Here is an 18,109-nt window from a genome sequence, read left to right on the forward strand (position 1 = left end):
AGTCTATCTAGAGAAAGGGGTTGAAAGCATACCCAAAATGATTGGTAAAGATGCAAATGTATCTTTAAAAAGTCATAAAAACGTTTTGCCTTAATTTGGGGGGCCCAGGTCCAGCAGGAATGAATGGTGGTGGGAGGGGTGCAGACCTGTGTACCCATCCTGGCAGGAAGACCCCGGTCACCTCCCATCGCCACCCTATACAGGTGCAGAGGAGGCGTCCTCCAGTGATGCCAACCGTGTGCAGGCTTCCCAGTATTCTCAGGTGGAAAGGAAGCGCTTGACAACTTGGCTATGCGTTACAGGCTGGAGCTGCACACGGCACCACGAGGATGGCTAGACAGCCTTCTCTGAACCCAAAGACAGGAGCAGGATGCTTGTGACATGATACTTGCCCGTGCCCCATAAACTTGTGTCTCTGTGGTTCACCTGTGTGTTTGGGGGGGAGGATTTCTTCCAATCACCATGGCCCCTGCCTCAGTTCCCTTTCAGTAAAGGAATATATTATTTTTGTTTACTTTTAACTTTCAAAATATTTCTCTTTTTTTTCCTCCAGAAAATAAGCTGGAAACTAGAGAAGATGGGTATATGGTGTGTTTTTGTATATCAGTATAATTTATAAAGTAGGGGATATGTTTATAAAGGAGACATAAGAAAAAAATGTCATATAACTCAAAAACCGGAGAGTAACCAAACTCAATACGTGACGGCTTCCCCCCCCAAATCTGAAACAAAAATCCTCTTTTTGTGGTTTGTATTTGAAAGTGATGTGACCTGAGTGGCCCCTTCATTTCCCACTGCAGGGACACACCTTCAGCTTTGGTACCTGGGTGTCTGCACGGGAGGACTTCTAGGAGGTTCAACTTAAGCCAGAAGCGTTCAGAGGGGTGTAGTCTAAGCTGGAGACTCTCTGAGTGGTCCGGCCCAAGCTGTGGGACCACTGAGTGGTCTAGGGACTAAGCCGGAGGGGACCTTCTCCCAGTGTAGCCTGAGCCTTTATCTCCCTGGGGAGGAATTCAGGCTGGCTGGGGGTGGTGAGAAGCACCAGAACCCAAATCTTAACTCCTGGTCCAGGATCCTCCTCTGTCTTTCTAAAACAGTCAAAAGGGGTTGAAATTCCTGGCAGTATACGAAACAAATGTCCCTAACATTGTTCTCTTTTTCACGTAAGAAAACTGAATTTAAGAAGGAACTCATAATACTCGATAAAAATACGTGGCATTTAAGCATAGAGCCAAAAAGCATGGTGTGGTCTCCCATGCGCTGGACGTACACTTAAGTCGCCAAAGCCTCGTTCCTTGTTCAGAAAACAAAATGGAACAACTGTCATTGCTCTCTCCCGCCCCTCCTCTGTGCAGTAGCTGTTCCTGGCAGGCGCCCAGAGCGGCACCCGGTAATTCCACGGTACACTGTGTACATTTACATCTATTTCGCTAGTTATTTACAGCCGCCCTTTATGCCACCTGTAAGAGACAACGCCGCAGTGAAACTAAGTGACTGGGCCGGGAACTAGGTCCCCCGTGATATTCTGCACTTGAAGAGCTCAAATCTGTGGGATGGTTGGCACTTGGAGAAACAGGGTGACAGCTGGGGACATCACCCGTCCAGGGCGGAATGAGCGAGAAGAAGGCGCGCCAGACGGAGGGTCCTTCCTCGTCAGCTCCTTTTTCACGACCACACCGCGAGGAGGAAGCAGCGGGCCTTCAGTGCGGCCAGTTTCCTGCCTCCTACAGAGTCCGCAGCGGTTTGGACTTGCTTAATTTCTGAACCATGGAGACGCCTGGCGGTCCCGAGGAGGGCGGGGATGCGGTGCGTCGGGGTGGGAGGCGCAGTCCAGAGGAATAGGGGCTGGATATTACTCCCTAGAGTCTGGGAAACCCGCTCTCTGATGTGATGCGGCGACCCCAGGACACCTGCGCTCTTGTGCGTGCCGCACTCGTGCATCTCCGGGTGGAAAACCGGGTGAAGCGGGGACGTGGGCGAGAGGAAGTCGAGGCGCCGGAGCGTCGGAGACGCTGCCTTAGCGTCCTCGCTCTTTGAAGGCTGTCGGTGAGGGTGGGAGGGGGGCGGGGCTGGCAGGCAAAGCGAACTTCCTAGTGTCCCTGGCACAGCTGGAGGTCAGAGTCCAGAGCCCCCCGAGGGCGGGTACCCGGTGCCCCCCTCCCCATTCCTAGGACCGCTTGGCGCGCTCGGAGCGCACAGAGATGCGAAGAAGCCGAGGAGAAACCCTGGGCCCGGGGGATGGTTGGCTGGGGCTCAGAGGCAGCGCGGACCCGGAGCGCCTTTCGTTTTAAGGAGCCTTACTTCTGGGAAGGGACAGGGAACTGTCAATCAACGAGGGAGGGAGCGCACCGGCGCCGGGTGATGTCAGCGGATCAGCTGCTCGCTAACAAAGAGGGGTTATTACAGGAGAAAGTTGCGGCGGGTGGCGGCCACAGCGGCACCCCGGATCCTCGGAGGCGAGGGGCAAGTGGGCGAAGGGAGGAGGGACGGCTGCGGCAGCAGCAGCTGAAGGCCAAGGAATTGAAAGGGCTGTAGGGGGAGGCAGTGCGAGCCAGCCCCAACTGCTCCTCCTCTTCCTCCTCCTCCTCCTCCAAACTCGCAGGGTTCAGACCCAGCGTTCGCCCAGCTGCCGGAGCACCCGGAGGGACGGGAGGCAGTCGCACAGCCCCGAGCTGGGAAGGGTCCCCAGCCGCCATGGATAGCGACGACGAGATGGTGGAGGAGGCGGTAGAAGGTACAGGCATTTCTCTGGGGCCGTGGGAGGAGGCGCTGAGGGCTCGAAACGCGGAAGGAGTGGCGGGCTGTGACCCGCACGGCGCCGGGCCCCACAGCCACTACTGTCCCCTACGCGGGTGGCCCCACGCCCGGCTTAGGCAGGGGCCGGACAGTCACCGCCACACCGCCGGGAGCGCGCACTGCGCGGCGGGGCGCATGCCGGGAACAGGGTTCCGCTGGGCCGGGGCTCCCGGGATTTCACGCTGCTCCATGCCGGCGGCCACAGCCTGCATCCCATCCTCGGAGTTGCGGGCCCTGACGCGCACTCTGGCCTTTCCCCTTTGGGGAATGGAACGTGGGGGTGCGCAAGAGGACAACCCCTTGAGACCCGCGGTCTCCGCGGGGCAATGTCCTCGCCGGGTTTGTCAACCTCGAGCCCCTCTCCAGCCTCTACCTTTCCTTCCACTCGCTGCTGCGACTCGCGGCGACCGCGACCGCGTCGGGGTGGGTCCCCCGGCGCTGCGCACTGGGCCGAACCTGGCACGTGGCAGCCGCGGCCGGGGCAGCAGTTCTTTCGAAAAGATGAAATCATTGCAAGGCAAGGGCCGACGCTCCTGACCGAGGGTTTGAACGCGCGCCGACCGGGAGGCGGGTGGCCCTCCCCTCGCTGTCCCCGAGCGAACTCAGTCACACCGCCCCCTCCCCCTTCCTGCTTCCGAGCAGGGTGCTGCCGCCGCCACGCTGTGCAGGCGCGCCGCACACCGGGACCGAAATTGCTGGGTGACACTTAACTTTCTGAATTCCATATAGTTGGCTGTGGGTGATATCACTGCCTTGGTGTCGTATTTCTCCGCCCCTTCTCTGCTAGCGCCCCTCCTCCGACTTTTCTTGCCACTTTGTTTTGCCGAGTTTCTCCACCTCTTCTTCTTCTTCTTTTTCTTCTTCTTCTTCTTCTTTTTCTTCTTCTTCTTCTTCTTTTTCTTCTTCTTCTTCTTTTTTTTTCTTCTAGTTCTAAAAAGCGAGGTGGGGATGTTATACAATCTCGTTGTTTGTATCATGAGATGTTTTGATTTTGTAACAGTGAATACTGGAAAATATTCTTTGGCATATTTATGTATTTGATCCTACCCAGCCAGTACGTCGTCGTGATGTTTTGCAATGTTGTGCGGTATTATTCCAGAATGGTTTTTTAATGTTTTTAATTCATACTACTACTATATACTTATTTGTGAGAGCTTAGAACCGAGAATATTTTAAACTAGCACCTAAGTACATAATTTTTAGCTTTTGGTTAAATCTGGTTGCTTTCTCACTTGTATAAGCAAGTTCTCATAAATGGTAAGGAAAACGAAAGTGGCAATATCGTACAAGTGCATAAAGATATATATACATAGTTATTGCTGTGTTGGTAAAAGAAATCCATTTTTATGTTTTCATAAAACATAACTGACTCCTTTTGCAGTGCTCTGGAGATCTTAGGATACCATTAAGTAGAATAATATTTCTGAATTCTCTAAAAGTATCGATTATAATGCAACTATTAAAACGTATTTCTTTACCAGCTTCAAAGAGTGTTTGTTGTTGTTTTAACTTCACAGTGTTGTCAACTCACAGAACTATTTATCTCTTTGATAAGTAAAACTTATGTTGGGGATCCCTGAGGCCCAAAGACATTAATTGAGTCCATGGGTTGGAAGCCTTCTTACAATTTAAGTTGTTGCCTACTTGTTCCTTCGTGTTATGAAAGATAAATGAAAAAATGCTCTTCTCAAATTGGCAGGACTTGCTCTCATTTTTCAAAGTTTACTTTTACTTGTGCTTGTAAAATTTTAATGCAAATCCTTGTTCCTGGGCAATGCTTCCCAGATTAAACTACTTCCTCCTTTGAAGCTGTCTAGATATAGAAGTCCATGGTTCATAGGCTCCTTGCAGAGTGTGAACAGCAACTTTAGAAATGTGTCAATGCTGTTTTTGAGCTTGTCCAATTCATAGAAACAGAGAAAGTTCTTTATATGAATGAGGAAGGTTCTGTTTTATAGGATCACCATATACATTATTGTCCAAAATTAGAACACGCTTGAGAATGAGAGGGGTCACTATTAATACTCACGCTGGTGAAATAAAAACAAACTCAAAGATACAGAGAACAGAGCAGTGATTACCAGGGGAATGGAGGTGGGGTGAGTGAAAGTAGTAGTGAAGGGGGTCAATTGTATGGCGATAGATAGGTATTAGACTTTGGGGGGTGATCATTTTGTAGTGCATACAGATGAATTATAAGGTTGTATACCTGAAACGTTTATGTAGTCACTTAGGCTGGGACAACTTGGGCTTAAGCCTTGAACATTTTAGGGCAATCCAGGACACATGTCACTCAGTTGTAGCTAACAGTAAACAATGAAAATAATACAGAATCCTTAAAAGTCCTTAGAGGCATCTAAGGCTCAAAGTTGTACAGCATCTAGAGTATGCGAGTGTTCACACAGGAAACTGTACCAGTGAGCTTCTCTTCAGCCATTCCTGGCCTTTTTAGTGCTATCTATAACAGTCTTGACTTAACATCAAATGCACGTTTATACACAGGGGCTAGTATAAAGCTAATCTGAATATCTTGGTATTCAAGTACCAACTAACCTACCTCCCTCTGGAAACAAAGTCCCTGTTCTCAGTAGTTTCATTGTCTTGGTTGCTATTATTATTATCATCATTATTGTTTAGTTTTTATTCTCTGCAGGTTCTGTGTTAAATGTTTCACACGTACATTATTCATTCAGTCTTACAAGGTGGATAGTAATATTATCTGAATTTTACAGAGGAGGAAACCGAGGCATAGAGAAATTAAGAACTAATCCGAGGACACTTGGTCAGGCTTGGACCTCCAAAACCCCACTCCACCATACCCAGCTACCTGTCTACATTTTTATTTTTTACTTTTAATGAGTCATCTAATATATGAAATACTTGGGAATCAAGCCTGGAAGCAACAGTTAAATATTATGTCAATATCACTTTTTATCAGTAGTAACTCTTTAGAGGTTGCTTCTGTTGGAGTTTAGTGACATTCAGGGAAAAAAAAATGTATTTGGGGGAAGAGAATTTAACTTTACAGCCTCCGCAACACACATCCTTTTTCTTCCTCCTAAGACGTTGACTCTGGGGAACACATTGGTCTATTCAGGACTTGAAGTGACTTCTGTCACATCGTGTATATTTTGGTTCTCCATCACGGTGGAGCTGTGCTCTGTTGAAGGTCTGGACTCTGGGTGGATGAGTCCCCAAGGGGAACTAGGTAGTGGGGTGTCTATACCAGACTGGCTCCTTTGGAAAGGCAGTTGGCCCTGGGCCTCAGAGGCCTGACACCTCACCCGAGCTTCTGCTGTGGATTTTTAAAAACTCTTTGAGGCTCATTGGTTCAGTGGGAAGTGAGGTTGTGCTTTGAAAACAAAAATATTTATTACTGTGTCTTTAAAAAAAATTTATTATTAATTTTTAGAAAGAAATATCGATTTGTTGTACCATTTATTTATGCATGCATTGCTTGATTCTTTATGTTCTTTATGTACCCTGACTGGAGATCGAACCTGCAACCTTGGCATGTCGGGATGATGCTCTAAAGACCTGAGCTACCTGACCAAGGCCTATTATTATACCTATGTGTACCCACAGATTAAAAAGATGAATATAGTGTGGTTCCTAACATACTCTCAAATAAATATATCTAATCAGATGAATTACAGTAGTTGAGAAGAAGTACAGATTCCTTCCAGCTTGGGGAGGGAGCTCCCAGAAGAGGGTGCAGAGGGTCCCCGGCTGAGCGGGGACCTTGGTTGGTGCAGACCAAGAGGGGTGGAATGATGCAGGCACGTTCAGAGAGGTGGGCACGTTCAGAGACAAATCCTCTGGCTCTGCTCTAACAGAGGGCCCAAGAGGAAAGGGGACCGGAAGACCAGAAGAAGCCAAGGCCATGGGCTGTGCTGGAAGCCCAGGGAAGCCGCGGGGGATCTTGAGACCTGGGGGTGACAGGACCAGAGCTCTGCCCTGGGTACATGAAGAGGCGGCGGGGAGCTGGGGCAGCAGTGCCGCACGTCTGAGGGCAGGGAGAAAATGGAAAGGCCTGGAAACGCACGGGAGACAAAAAGGGGAAATACAGAATCCCCAGAACGAAGGAGCAAGAATTACAACAAGCAGGGTTGCACTGCTCCAAGCCCCTCAAAGTGTCAATGATATGTGTGACTGTCCCCACGATATCTTGTCCTGCCTGCCTCTCAGAAGCCTGCTCATGCTCTGTACTTAGGGAAAATGTGTGCTTGGTGTCCCGGCCCTCTCTCTGTGGCCATACCTTAAGGTTATGACCCTCACAACTACAAATTGAGCCCTGGTAAAGAATTACCCTCAAAAGTCAGATTATGTTTTTAAGAATGAGTGTAAATGCATTTTCGTGAGGGCATGTTCTTTGCACTGAAAAGAATAAGCTTGCCTATTATTATTATTATTATTATTTTGCTTAAGCAATTCTAGACTACGAAGCCAACAATGCATGCAAGAGTCTCTTGTTCTTAGGGAAACAGACACACACACACACACACACACACACCCCACTTGGATCTTCTGAGTGTGAGCCGGAGGCAGGATGCAGCCCGGGGTGCAATACGGAGGGAGTCCGCCTTGCCCAGCTGTACCATCGCGGCACGGAATACCCACAGGCCTGGCTCTCATGATGTTAAGAAAAAAGCTCAGAGGTAACACGAAGGAAAAAATTTCATGTTCTAAACACTTAGTAGAGAGTACCTTTAGAACAAAGTGAAAAAGTAGACCGTGAGACTGTTGCATTTTCTCCCCTTTCTCTAACTTCTATAAATATTTTAAAAATCATGCCGCAGACAAACAGCACATGAGCCGGGACAGCATTTATCAATGCGGAGCAGTCACTCCAGTGAATCTTCCTTGTTGTCTGGCCTGGCGTTCACCCTCTGATTACTGGGAACTGGCCTGGAAGGCCGTTGGCTGACTTGGCGCATTTCACAAATTGACCTCGCTCCTAGCAAGGAGGACTAGTGTGTCTCTTTGGGTTAAGTAACACTTGGAAGGGATAGGAATTTGCAACCACGATATGCTGTTGCAAGTTCTGATGGCTCTATGAGAACTATCTTCACGACAAAGGCTCTTCCACTTCTGTCCCTGGGACCTGGGCACACCTACCTGTTTAGAGGTACCTGCTTCCACCATCAGCAGGGAAGAAAGAGAGTTCTGCTAGTTTCCCCTTATCTAGAGAGAAAGGGAACTGAAAGACTTAGGGGCTTTCAGCACCCACATTTAGAGCAATTAATGTGCTTCTTGGACAAGTCACATAGTATTGGCTTTCTCACCTACACGACTGGTACTTGGGAGATTGCTGTGAGGTTCAGTTTAGACAACAGGAAAGCACACACCCCCATGCCAGATGCATAATGAGGTGCACACATATTCTCTTCTCTGTATATCAGTCCCGTCTCTGTTGAACTGACGATTACTGACGAGACAAATATGACATGGTCTGTTGTCCAGATGGCAGTTGAGCAAGAGTTGTGCAGAAACTCTTGTAGCAATAACGTTGAAAGGAAAGGTAAGCAACCCATGTCTCCTCCTCCTTACATTTCTTTCTTCGGAAAGTCTCTTCATTGTTATTGTTTGAGTTCCGTTGTTGCTTTATATTAATATATTAAATGCTACGCCTAAAACAATGACTCCAGGCTATGAAACACTTAGGGTGGAAGTCTTGAATGATGACAACTCTTAATGTTCTGGCTTTTGTTCCATGATCCCGTTAATTGATTACATCTTCTCCGTTTGGAAGAAGACAACAAACAGGCCCACGAAGGATCCTGCAGTGGTCTGCTAGATTTCAGAACTTTCTCCCAACAAGCAACCTAACACCTTAAACATGGCAGGGAAGCGTCAGGTGTCCAAGCACCTACTTCTAAACACACAATGTCACTGGAGGAACGGCTACCGTTCAGCAGCTCATCTCCGTCCCTCTCTCCCTAAAGACTAAGAAGGTGATGGGACCCCTCTTCACCGACCTGTCGAAAGAGGTGTGGAAACAAGCAGAACCTCACGGAAGCGAGGCTGATATTTTCGCCTTCATCTCTCCTGGAATCAGTACTGACCCTCAAGTGCTTCTCCTGTGTTAAATGACGCTTTCAGTTTTCTCTCCTATCTAAATGTCATCACGGAGGGTGCATCGACAGTGTTTTACTCAGAAATAGGACAAGACTATGGTGACTGAGGGAAGGTGGGAATGACTTTACACTGGGTTTCTTTTTCCCTTAGTGTTCATGGTTATCACAATATTTCTACTGACCTAAAGTAGAATACCAAATTTTACAAATATTAACTTTTTTTTAAAGTCTTAAATATGTGAACCGGTTTTTATGGGGGAAGGCATTTCCAACAAATTAGTAAATGCTTCAATCCAAGGCTAAAATGACTGTTCTGATATCTATACCTACGTCAAAAGTAAAATGCAAAATTCATAGGAATGTCAATGGTTAAATTGAAATTGACCCAACACCATTTCATCAGAGAAAGGGTTTAGCTATACAATGAGTGGAGTTTCTTTCCAAGTGAAAAAATTTTTAAAGGTTGATTTAATTTATTTCCATGAGAGAAATGTCATCAGCAGATATTTAGAGGATAATTGTCCAAATTATTTTGCATGACTCAAATGTCATGAAATTATGTCCCATACAGCTGGGTTTTGAGAGAGGAGAAAGCAGTGATGGCTTATTTCCCTCCTTACCATTAATTTCCTGGCCCTTGGTATTTTTATTGGTAGAAAAATAAACCTGTGTTTAGAGAGGAAAGGAACTATATCATCTGTGGTTTATTTAAGTAGTCATGTTTTACGGCAATATATTCTAGGTAATGCATTCTATACAGTATCAGATGCAGACACTGTATATTTGTTTGTTGTTATTTTATGCTTATATAAAAATACAATAAAAATAAAGAGCTGTTTGTTCTTTATAAAAGTGTTCACTTACCATCTCTTCCAAGGGATGATATACTTTAGAAGAAATCATTTTAGGTGACTGAAGTGTTCATTGTGGTGATATGGTTTGTGTTTTCTTTCATGTCTGTGAGAGCCATCTGGAAGCCACACTTTAGTGTTTAATGTCCTTCATTGCCCACAGTTTTTAATGCTTTTGTACTTTTTCATCCATGAGCCAGGTCATTTACCCACAAAAAAAAAAGCCATAAGATAAACTATTGCCTTCATTTTTACCCACCTCTGCAAAATCAGCTCACCAGAGTGACTGGGGAGACACCAATGCCAGGACTCCTGGGTGCCGGGAAATCTGTGGAGAATAATAAAAATTCTAAACATGGACTGGGAACATAAATGTTAGATAGACTATACCAGTCTGTGACTCAAGAGGAACCAGCAATTTAAAGATCAGAGTGTCATAACTCCTGCCAATGTTCAAAATCCCTGTTTAAATGGCCATGCGGCTACCTCTAGCTTCAGTTGAAGCACAGCCCTCTGAACTCAGTGGTAAAAGGTACAGACCAAGGTTATTACTAACCATTCAAAACTGGAAGATTTTGTAAAGTAAAGCAGCAAGTTCAAGGTGAAGCTTCCTTCCAAGCTTAAAGGGACTCTTGAGTTCACCTGTTAGCACAATGAGATATATCATATAAATACTCAGGCAGTTGTAGAGATGTGGCCATGTCCCTTGTTTGGATGAAACAGATAGATAGCAGTGGGATTTTCAGAAGTCCCTTGGCTGGCAGTCTTCCACACCATGCTATGTAATAATATCTAAAATCATTTTGCGAACTAGTTCTAGATTTAGATGATTCATGGCAAGAACAATGCACCTGGCGACAGACTATAAAATGGTGTTGTCTCAACTACACTTCTGTTAAGCATCAGTTTGGGGCCTTCATTCCCAATATGAGAAGTACCTGGCCGTGTGGTGGGGGGGGGGGGGAGGGAGGGGCGTACTTGGTGAAGTGAAACAGGCTCTGCAAATGTGACCATTGACAAGAACTCTCAGTACCACTGAAATGCAGGCTTCCTTTCGATTCCTGTCTGCAGTGTGGCTCAGTCCCTCCATCACGGACCCGTCGTTCACAAAGTGCCCAGGACAGGCAGGTTGACACTGCTACTGTGGGAGGGCGGGCTGAGTGAGGAGCCTTTGCTCTCTCTCGTCCCTCGGGCAAGGAAGGGACCCTTTGGCTGCAGGGGGACTCGCTGGGGGCTCCAGTGCTCGGCACATTGGTGCTGGCAGAGCAAGGAAGCCCTTACGGTTTGCCTTGTGATTCCCTTTCTCCAGGACACCTGGATGATGATGGATTGCCGCACGGGTTCTGCACGGTCACCTACTCCTCCACAGACAGATTCGAGGGGAACTTCATTCATGGAGAAAAGAACGGACGCGGGAAATTCTTCTTCTTTGACGGCAGGTAGCTCTCACGGTTTCATTTTCTTTTGTTTGAGGGACAGGACTGGGCCAAGTTCCTTTATTGGAAGGAATGATCCAAATGAAAGAATTTAAGTGGATGTTTTGGTAGAACTTAAAGAAGAGGTAAAGGGGGGAAAAAGCACTGCTTTGGGGGCCAAAGTCACCCCCATGGTTAGGGAGGCGCCGGCTCTGTCGTCACTGCCTCCTAGGGTCTGCTTGTCAAAGGCCAGAGGGATACACCATGCAGTGCCAGGCTCCTGGCCCCCATCTTGCACAAGTTGGTTAGGTGGTCCCTCGTTTCTTTGATGGATTTCACCTGCTCTTTTAGGTAATGAGTCTCGAGAACACCACACTGTGGGGCTGTGTCAGGGGTGGGTTCTTGCAGTTCCGGTAGTGACCAACGCACTGTTTTCCAAGAGTACCACACACCCTCTGCCTTCAGCCCGCTCTCTCGGTCCTCGCAGTCTGGTTTCTCACTACCCTGAAGGGACGCTCAGCCACCCCACTGGGTCCGCGGCACCAGCAGTTCCTCAGCACATTCCCTCTCCTCACAGGACTGGTCAGGGGGATAGTTAGCAAAGTTCTGCCAAGCCGCATCACCCTGGTCCAAGCAGGAAGACAGGGCCAGGTGGACATGGGAGGTGTACAGCTCCAGCCTCACGGTGTTTAAATGCTTGGGATACTGACGTCCGCACTAGTATTTTCTGCGTTCTACCTCTGGTTAAAACATTTCTCACAGTGGCATCCTTCCTTACTTTGCTTTCACCCACTGTGTGAGGTAAAACCGTGTCAGCTTCAGAAGCGAAGAGTCGCCATGTGGCTTTCTCAAGCATTTAGAGGCACGAAAGCCACGGAAGGACCAGCTCTTCACAGACCACTTGGTTGGGTCACACAGAACTGGGTTTAGCTAATGCAGTTACAGGAGTCCGTGGGACAGGCCACTGCTTCCTGAGCTCTTGACACTGCTCATAACCTGAGGGGCTCTACATCCTGGAGTTCCTTTGGGAAAGGAAGTGTCTAAGCCAACAGTTGAAGGGTGACCACAGGGACTGGTTTGTGACCCAGAATCCCTTTTCCATTGATGGAGTCAGGCTGTCAATTATCTGATACAAGGAGGGGCAGGCTGTCAATTATCTGATACAAGTGAGGAAAACAATAAAAACCTACCACAGCGCTTTTGTAAAATTTCATTTTAGTTATTCATTCCAATTTTCTCTTTCCCATTGCCCCCAACCCATACCTCACCTTTTTTTAAAACAGAATTTTGCTTACAAACTGTCCATTTAACGTGGCCAGATATTTTGTCTCCTTTTTCTTTTGCCTGGCTTTGAATACCCAGCAGGCACCTGATCCCAAGAAGGACTCTTTCAAGGTTTGATATCAGTGCTTTCTTCTCCTGTGGTCCCTTCACCTGTCCAGAGGGAAACATTTCTGAGTTCTTCCCTTTCCTGATTCCGTAGCAGGGTATTTACTGCTCTGTCTGGAAAGGTTCTCTGTTTACCTCACGCTGCGATTATTCTTGGATTCTTTTAGCAAATATACTGTAATTTTTATCAATGCCTTGTTTCCCCTACAGGACAGAAGTTTCTTTGAGGGCAGAATCTTGTCTCTTTCCTCTTCTGGGCTTCATAGCACTTTCCCTTAATTTAATGCTTAAAAAAAATTCTTGCCGAATGAGTGTGGGAGCTGAAAGAGAGTAGTAGACTTCACCCAGAACACACACACACTCACTCACTCATGCTTTAAATCTGGTAGTTTGATGATCAGAGCAAGTAACTGATTGATGCTAGGAAAACAGTCTAGCAGGTTTGGCTGGTTCTTTGTGTTGGTTATTGGTGTAAGTTTGGTTGGAATTTAGTGTTGGTGACTTGGTTGCTTCACAGACCGGATACACAGGGTATTGATGGATTAGACCAAGCTTCCGAACCAGTGTGCCAAGCATGGCACACGTTACTCAGCTCCAAAACACTGCTCCCCATGGCCCTGGGGTGCCGAGGGGGGCCTGAGACTGCCTGAGCACCTCTCTTCCTCTGTCAAGCTGGTAACTTCTGGCTCCAAGAGGCTTCATCCAGTCACCCCAGGTGTTGTGCAAATGCAGTCATCTGCATGTGTGTCATGACATGACAGGGATGAAGCTCTAGGCCATAGCTATCTGTGGGATAGAAATAAATTCTTCGACTTTTTTTTTTCTTCAGGCACTTGTTCACTAGTTTTCATACCTGCCACTCAAACCCTGGTAGACACTTAGTTCAAATAGCAGACTCAAAGAATGATGGTATTAGCGAGGACCTCGAGAGGTTACCTTTCTTAACTTTCTTCAAACAGATGGGGACTAAGGCCTTGCAGGGAGAAGGTCAGTGTCATTGCTTGTATGACATGTGATGAAGCAGAGTGGTGACAGGCTCTTGTCATCCTTCTTAAACTCAGGACTAATCCTCTTATGAGATACCTACGAACAGGATTCATGGTAAAAAAAAAAAAAAGTTGGTGAGACAATCTTATGACTGGAAAAACGCTGTGAACTCTGTTGGGTCTTTCTAAAGAAAGTAGAAGATTTGGTGGGAGACAAGTCAGTAGTTCCTACATGAAGCAGCACCTTACTTTACATTTTTCTGTTCATTTTTCTCCCTGTTGTCTCTCCTAATTGGTAGGGTCTGATGTGTTAGGTTTAATGCAGTGGGAACCTCACACTTTCACTGCCAGCCATGAGGCTTTGGTCTGCAAACATTACCTCAAGAAAAACAAAAGGCTGAAAGCAAGGTTTTGAAATCACAGGTGAGGAAACAAAAAGTTTCCGCTGGAGTTTTAAAAAGTTGGTCAGACCTGTAGGGCTGGCTGATGTTCCCATCAAAGGGTTTGTTTACAAATTGCAGCAACCTGTGTTTGCAAAGATCACCAAGTGTAGAGACAGAAGATTTAGACAGAGACATTTTAATCTTACAGAAAACCAGAACTCAAGTGTGTGATTTTTTTAAAACCAATTTATTGAGGTATGATTCGGATGCAAAGAGCTGTACTGATTTAATGTCTACAATTTGATGAGTCTGGAGTTAAATATATGTCCCTGATACCATCAACATAATCTATGCCACTAACTGGGTGTGTGATTTATGAGGTTTCATACAAATATGAATTTATATCAAGATAATTCCAGAATCAGTTTTTCCCTTAACACAGTTTATGCTACACCTAAATAACGTTTTAAATATTCAGATCATTAGGAAAATGGCCCCTGTTAAATTTTTTAACCAAGTTCCTAGATAAAAGAAGATTTTATTTTTAAATAGCCCATGTTGCTAATGTTTGGTAGAATAAAAGACTTCAAGAAATACAGAAATATGAAAAGTGAATATGCTCCCTTTGTTTACCCTTACCCCATGTCACAGAGGTCACCACTGTCGGCAGAGAATTTAAGCATCTTACGTATAGTCAAGGTAAAAGAAGAAAAAACTTATCTATTTCTATATCTCTAAATTAAGTTTAAATAGCCTGATAAGCCTGACCAGGTGGTGGCGCAGTGGATAAAGCGTTGGACTGGAATGCGGAGGACCCAGGCTTGAGACCCTGAGGTTGCCAGCTTGAGCGCGGGCTCATCTGGTTTGAGCAAAGCTCACCAGCTTGAGCCCAAGGTCGCTGGCTTGAGCAAGGGGTCACTCGGTCTGCTATAGCCCCCCGGTCAAGGCACATATGAGAAATCAATGAACAACTAAGGAGCCGCAACGAAGAATTGATGTTTTTCATCTTTCACCTTTCCTGTCTGTCTGTCCCTCTCTCTGACTCTCTCTGTCTCTGCCAAAAATAATAATAACAAATAAATAAATAGCTTGATCAGACAGTGGAGCAATGGATAGAGTGTTGGCCTGGGATGCTGAGGACCCAGGTTTGAAATCCCGAGGTCACCAGCTTGAGCACAGGCTTACCAGCTTGAGTGCAGGGTCACTGGCTTGAGTGTGGGATCATAGACATGACCCCATGGTTGCTAGCTTGAGCCCAAAGGTCACTAGCTTGAAACCCAAGGTCTCTGGCTTGAGCCCAAGGTCACTGGCTTGGGCAAGGGGTCACTGGCTCAGCTGCAGCCCCCGGTCAAGGCACATATGAGAAAGCAATCAATGAACAACTAAGATGCCGCAATGAAGAATTGAATCTTCTCATCTCTCTCCCTGCCTCTTTGCCCCTATCTGTCCCTCTCTCTGTCTCACTAAAATAAAATAAAATACATTAAGTTTAAATAGTCAAAAGTTACATTATTTATCTTTTTTCTACTGTCTCAGCTTTGAATGTTTGCTAGTTTTAGGATCTTAATCAGTAGTTAGTCTTTTCTCATCATGTGACAGAAGGTAGACCAGAAAGCTGAATCATTACAACAGGTTTATTAAGTCAGAAACCTGAAGTCAGATTACTCATCCTTTGCCAGATAGTTTATCCCAAAAATGAAGAATGAATATGAAAATTGATCTTCCTTTGAAAATTGCCTTTCAAGCAGCTATTGTTTTCCATTTCCCCTCTTTTCAAAGGAAAGGGAAAAAAATGTGAAGATTAGGTTATTGGGACTTCTTGACACCCGCTCTGGTCCTAGGTAAAGCCATCTGCGCAGTGAGGAGAAAGGAAGTGTGGGCGTTGTTGGCGCGGCTCTGGAGAGGATTTGTTGGACCACAGTGGGCTGTTATGAAATACATTCACTATGCAAAATACTTTGATATACACATCTCTAATTTTTATACTAACCCTCAATTCTGGATGTTTATTTTTTTTTCTCAAAATTGTTCTCATTGCAGCCAAGATTATGGATGTAAAGACAATTTCTCAAGATTTCTTTACATCTTAGAGTGGTAACAAGGAAGGGGTATTTCAATGCCGATAGGCTGTGGGTTGTGTGATATTAGGGTGTGTGATTTTATCTGTTTTTTAGTCTGATTATGAGACAAAGATGAGTTAATCCATTCAGTTCAATTTTTATTATGTTACCGTTGCGTCTCTTTACATGCCATTCGATTTCCAAGCATTACTGATTGCCGCGTGACTTCCCTGTCCTGTGCCCCAGCCATTTTCCAAAGTTGATTTGCCACGTTAATGTGTCCAACTAAGAGGGCTCCTTGTAGTTTATCACTGGCCAAGTAACCTGAGTAAGGCTGCCCATCTGATGTGCCACTGAAAAGGGCTGACATGTTCCAGGAGACAGATCCGTGCAGGATTTCTTGTGTTTGCTTTTTAGAAAGTGCTTGGTCACATTTCAGAGAAAGTGGAGTTGGAATGAACTTCTGAAGTCATGTATTCCAACCTCCCACACAAGACAAAAAAAAGAAGTCCTGTTTCCGACAGTCATCCAGCTTTTGCTGGAATCAGACTCAACAAATATATTCATCTGTATTCTAATAAACAGCTTTGATTAAGGCAAACATTTTTGTGATACAGAAGAAAGGAAGTGGGAAAGAATGGGTAACTTGGAATACTTACCACTTCTTCACTTGCCTTCCCAACAATCTGGGAAGTCAGTTTTATAATCCAATTTTATATGTGAGGAAATTAAGGCACAGAGTGGGTAACTAACTTGCCCAAGGTCCCCATAAGTAAGGGCTGGAGCTGAGAGTCAAACCCAGGTGAGTTCAGCTCTCATCTCATTACATCTACTACCCTGTTCTAACCAGAAGCAAGGAAATACCTCTGTCCCTGACGGCCTTTCCTCCATGCTTTAACTTTACTTGAGGTCACTCATTAGGTATAATTGTGAGGAGTTCGAAAGAATCCTGGAAGTGACAGTGAGTTTCCGGTGGGAGCTAGAACACCAAGGTAAGAGCTTGGCAATTTGATGGAAGGTTTTCATGAGGAACAACTCGGAGGAGCCATGTTCTAGCGAGGTGGCCTCTTCTTCACTCATAACCTGGAGATAATTATACCTACTGCTCTAGCTGTGAAGACTGAGGAGGACACCGTGGAGAGCTTGCAGCCTAGAGGGCACCTAGCAGGTACTCACGGGAAAGCCGGGGTTTTTTCTTCTATTACTGTGTATCTGCATTTTTACAGCTTTATGGAGATATAATGGACATAATATATGCAAGTGTAAGGTGTGATTTGATATATGTATATATTGAGAAATGATTACAAGGGGGTTAGTTTACACCCCCATGCCATCACATAATTACCATTTTAGTGTACGCAGGGATAAATAACATTTAAGATCTACTCACGTAACAAGTTTCAAGTATTTGCTACAGTATTGTGAATTATAATCACCATGCTGTATGTTAGAGCCCCAGAACTTATTCATCATATAGCTGGAGGTTTGCATCCTTTGACCAACACTTGCCCATTTCCCCATCCCTTGGCCCCTGGTAACAACCATCCTACTTGCTATTATTTCTATGAGTTGGGCTTTTTTTGAGTGTGGACATACAGCATTTGTCTTTCTTTGTCAGACTTGTTTCACTTAGCATAATGCCCTCAAGGTCAAGACTGGATCATCATTATTATATAATAATATAATATAATATAATAATATATAATTATAAAATCTTTTGTCATTATTGTTGTTACTATTATTATTAATTGATAACAATGAGTAGCAGAGTTTTCTTACAGTTGATTTTTCTTTTTTTGTGTATGTGACAGTGACAGAGAGAGACAGAGAGGGGGACAGATAGGGACAGACAGGAAGGCAAAGAGATGAGAAGCATCAATTCTTTGTTATGGCACCTTAGTTGTTTATTGACTGCTTTCTCATATGTGCCTTGACCGGAGTGGGGGAGGCTACAGCAAACCAAGTGACCCCTAGCTCAAGCCACTGACCCTGGGCTCAAGCTGATGAGCCTTGCTCAAACCAGATGAGCCGGCACTCAAGCTGGCGACCTTGGGGTTTTAAACCTGGGTCCTCTGCATCCCAGTCTGACACTCTATACACTGCGCCACCACCTGGTCAGGCCTTACAGTTGGTTTTTCAAAAGCAAAACTCA

The 18,109-nt window shown here is 45.6% G+C and overlaps 1 protein-coding gene across 3 annotated transcripts in view; it reads left to right on the forward strand.

Annotated features, from left to right (window-relative positions):
- Positions 1-1,865: 1,865 nt before the first annotated feature.
- SETD7 (SET domain containing 7, histone lysine methyltransferase) overlaps positions 1,866-18,109 on the forward strand; it is a 55,058-nt gene continuing 38,814 nt past the window's right edge. Inside the window, exons 1-3 of one of the 3 annotated variants that reach the window (XM_066233126.1) lie at positions 1,866-1,920; positions 2,603-2,734; positions 11,034-11,163. In XM_066233126.1, coding sequence (XP_066089223.1) covers positions 2,695-2,734; positions 11,034-11,163 — 170 coding nt within the window. In that variant the 5' untranslated portion in view covers positions 1,866-1,920; positions 2,603-2,694. Of the gene's footprint in view, positions 1,921-1,952; positions 2,047-2,139; positions 2,735-11,033; positions 11,164-18,109 lie in introns of those variants that run through there. The other 2 variants (XM_066233134.1, XM_066233117.1) reach the window with 2 other exon arrangements.

Source organism: Saccopteryx bilineata, chromosome 1 (genome assembly GCF_036850765.1).
Source record: "Saccopteryx bilineata isolate mSacBil1 chromosome 1, mSacBil1_pri_phased_curated, whole genome shotgun sequence".
NCBI lineage: Eukaryota > Metazoa > Chordata > Mammalia > Chiroptera > Emballonuridae > Saccopteryx > Saccopteryx bilineata.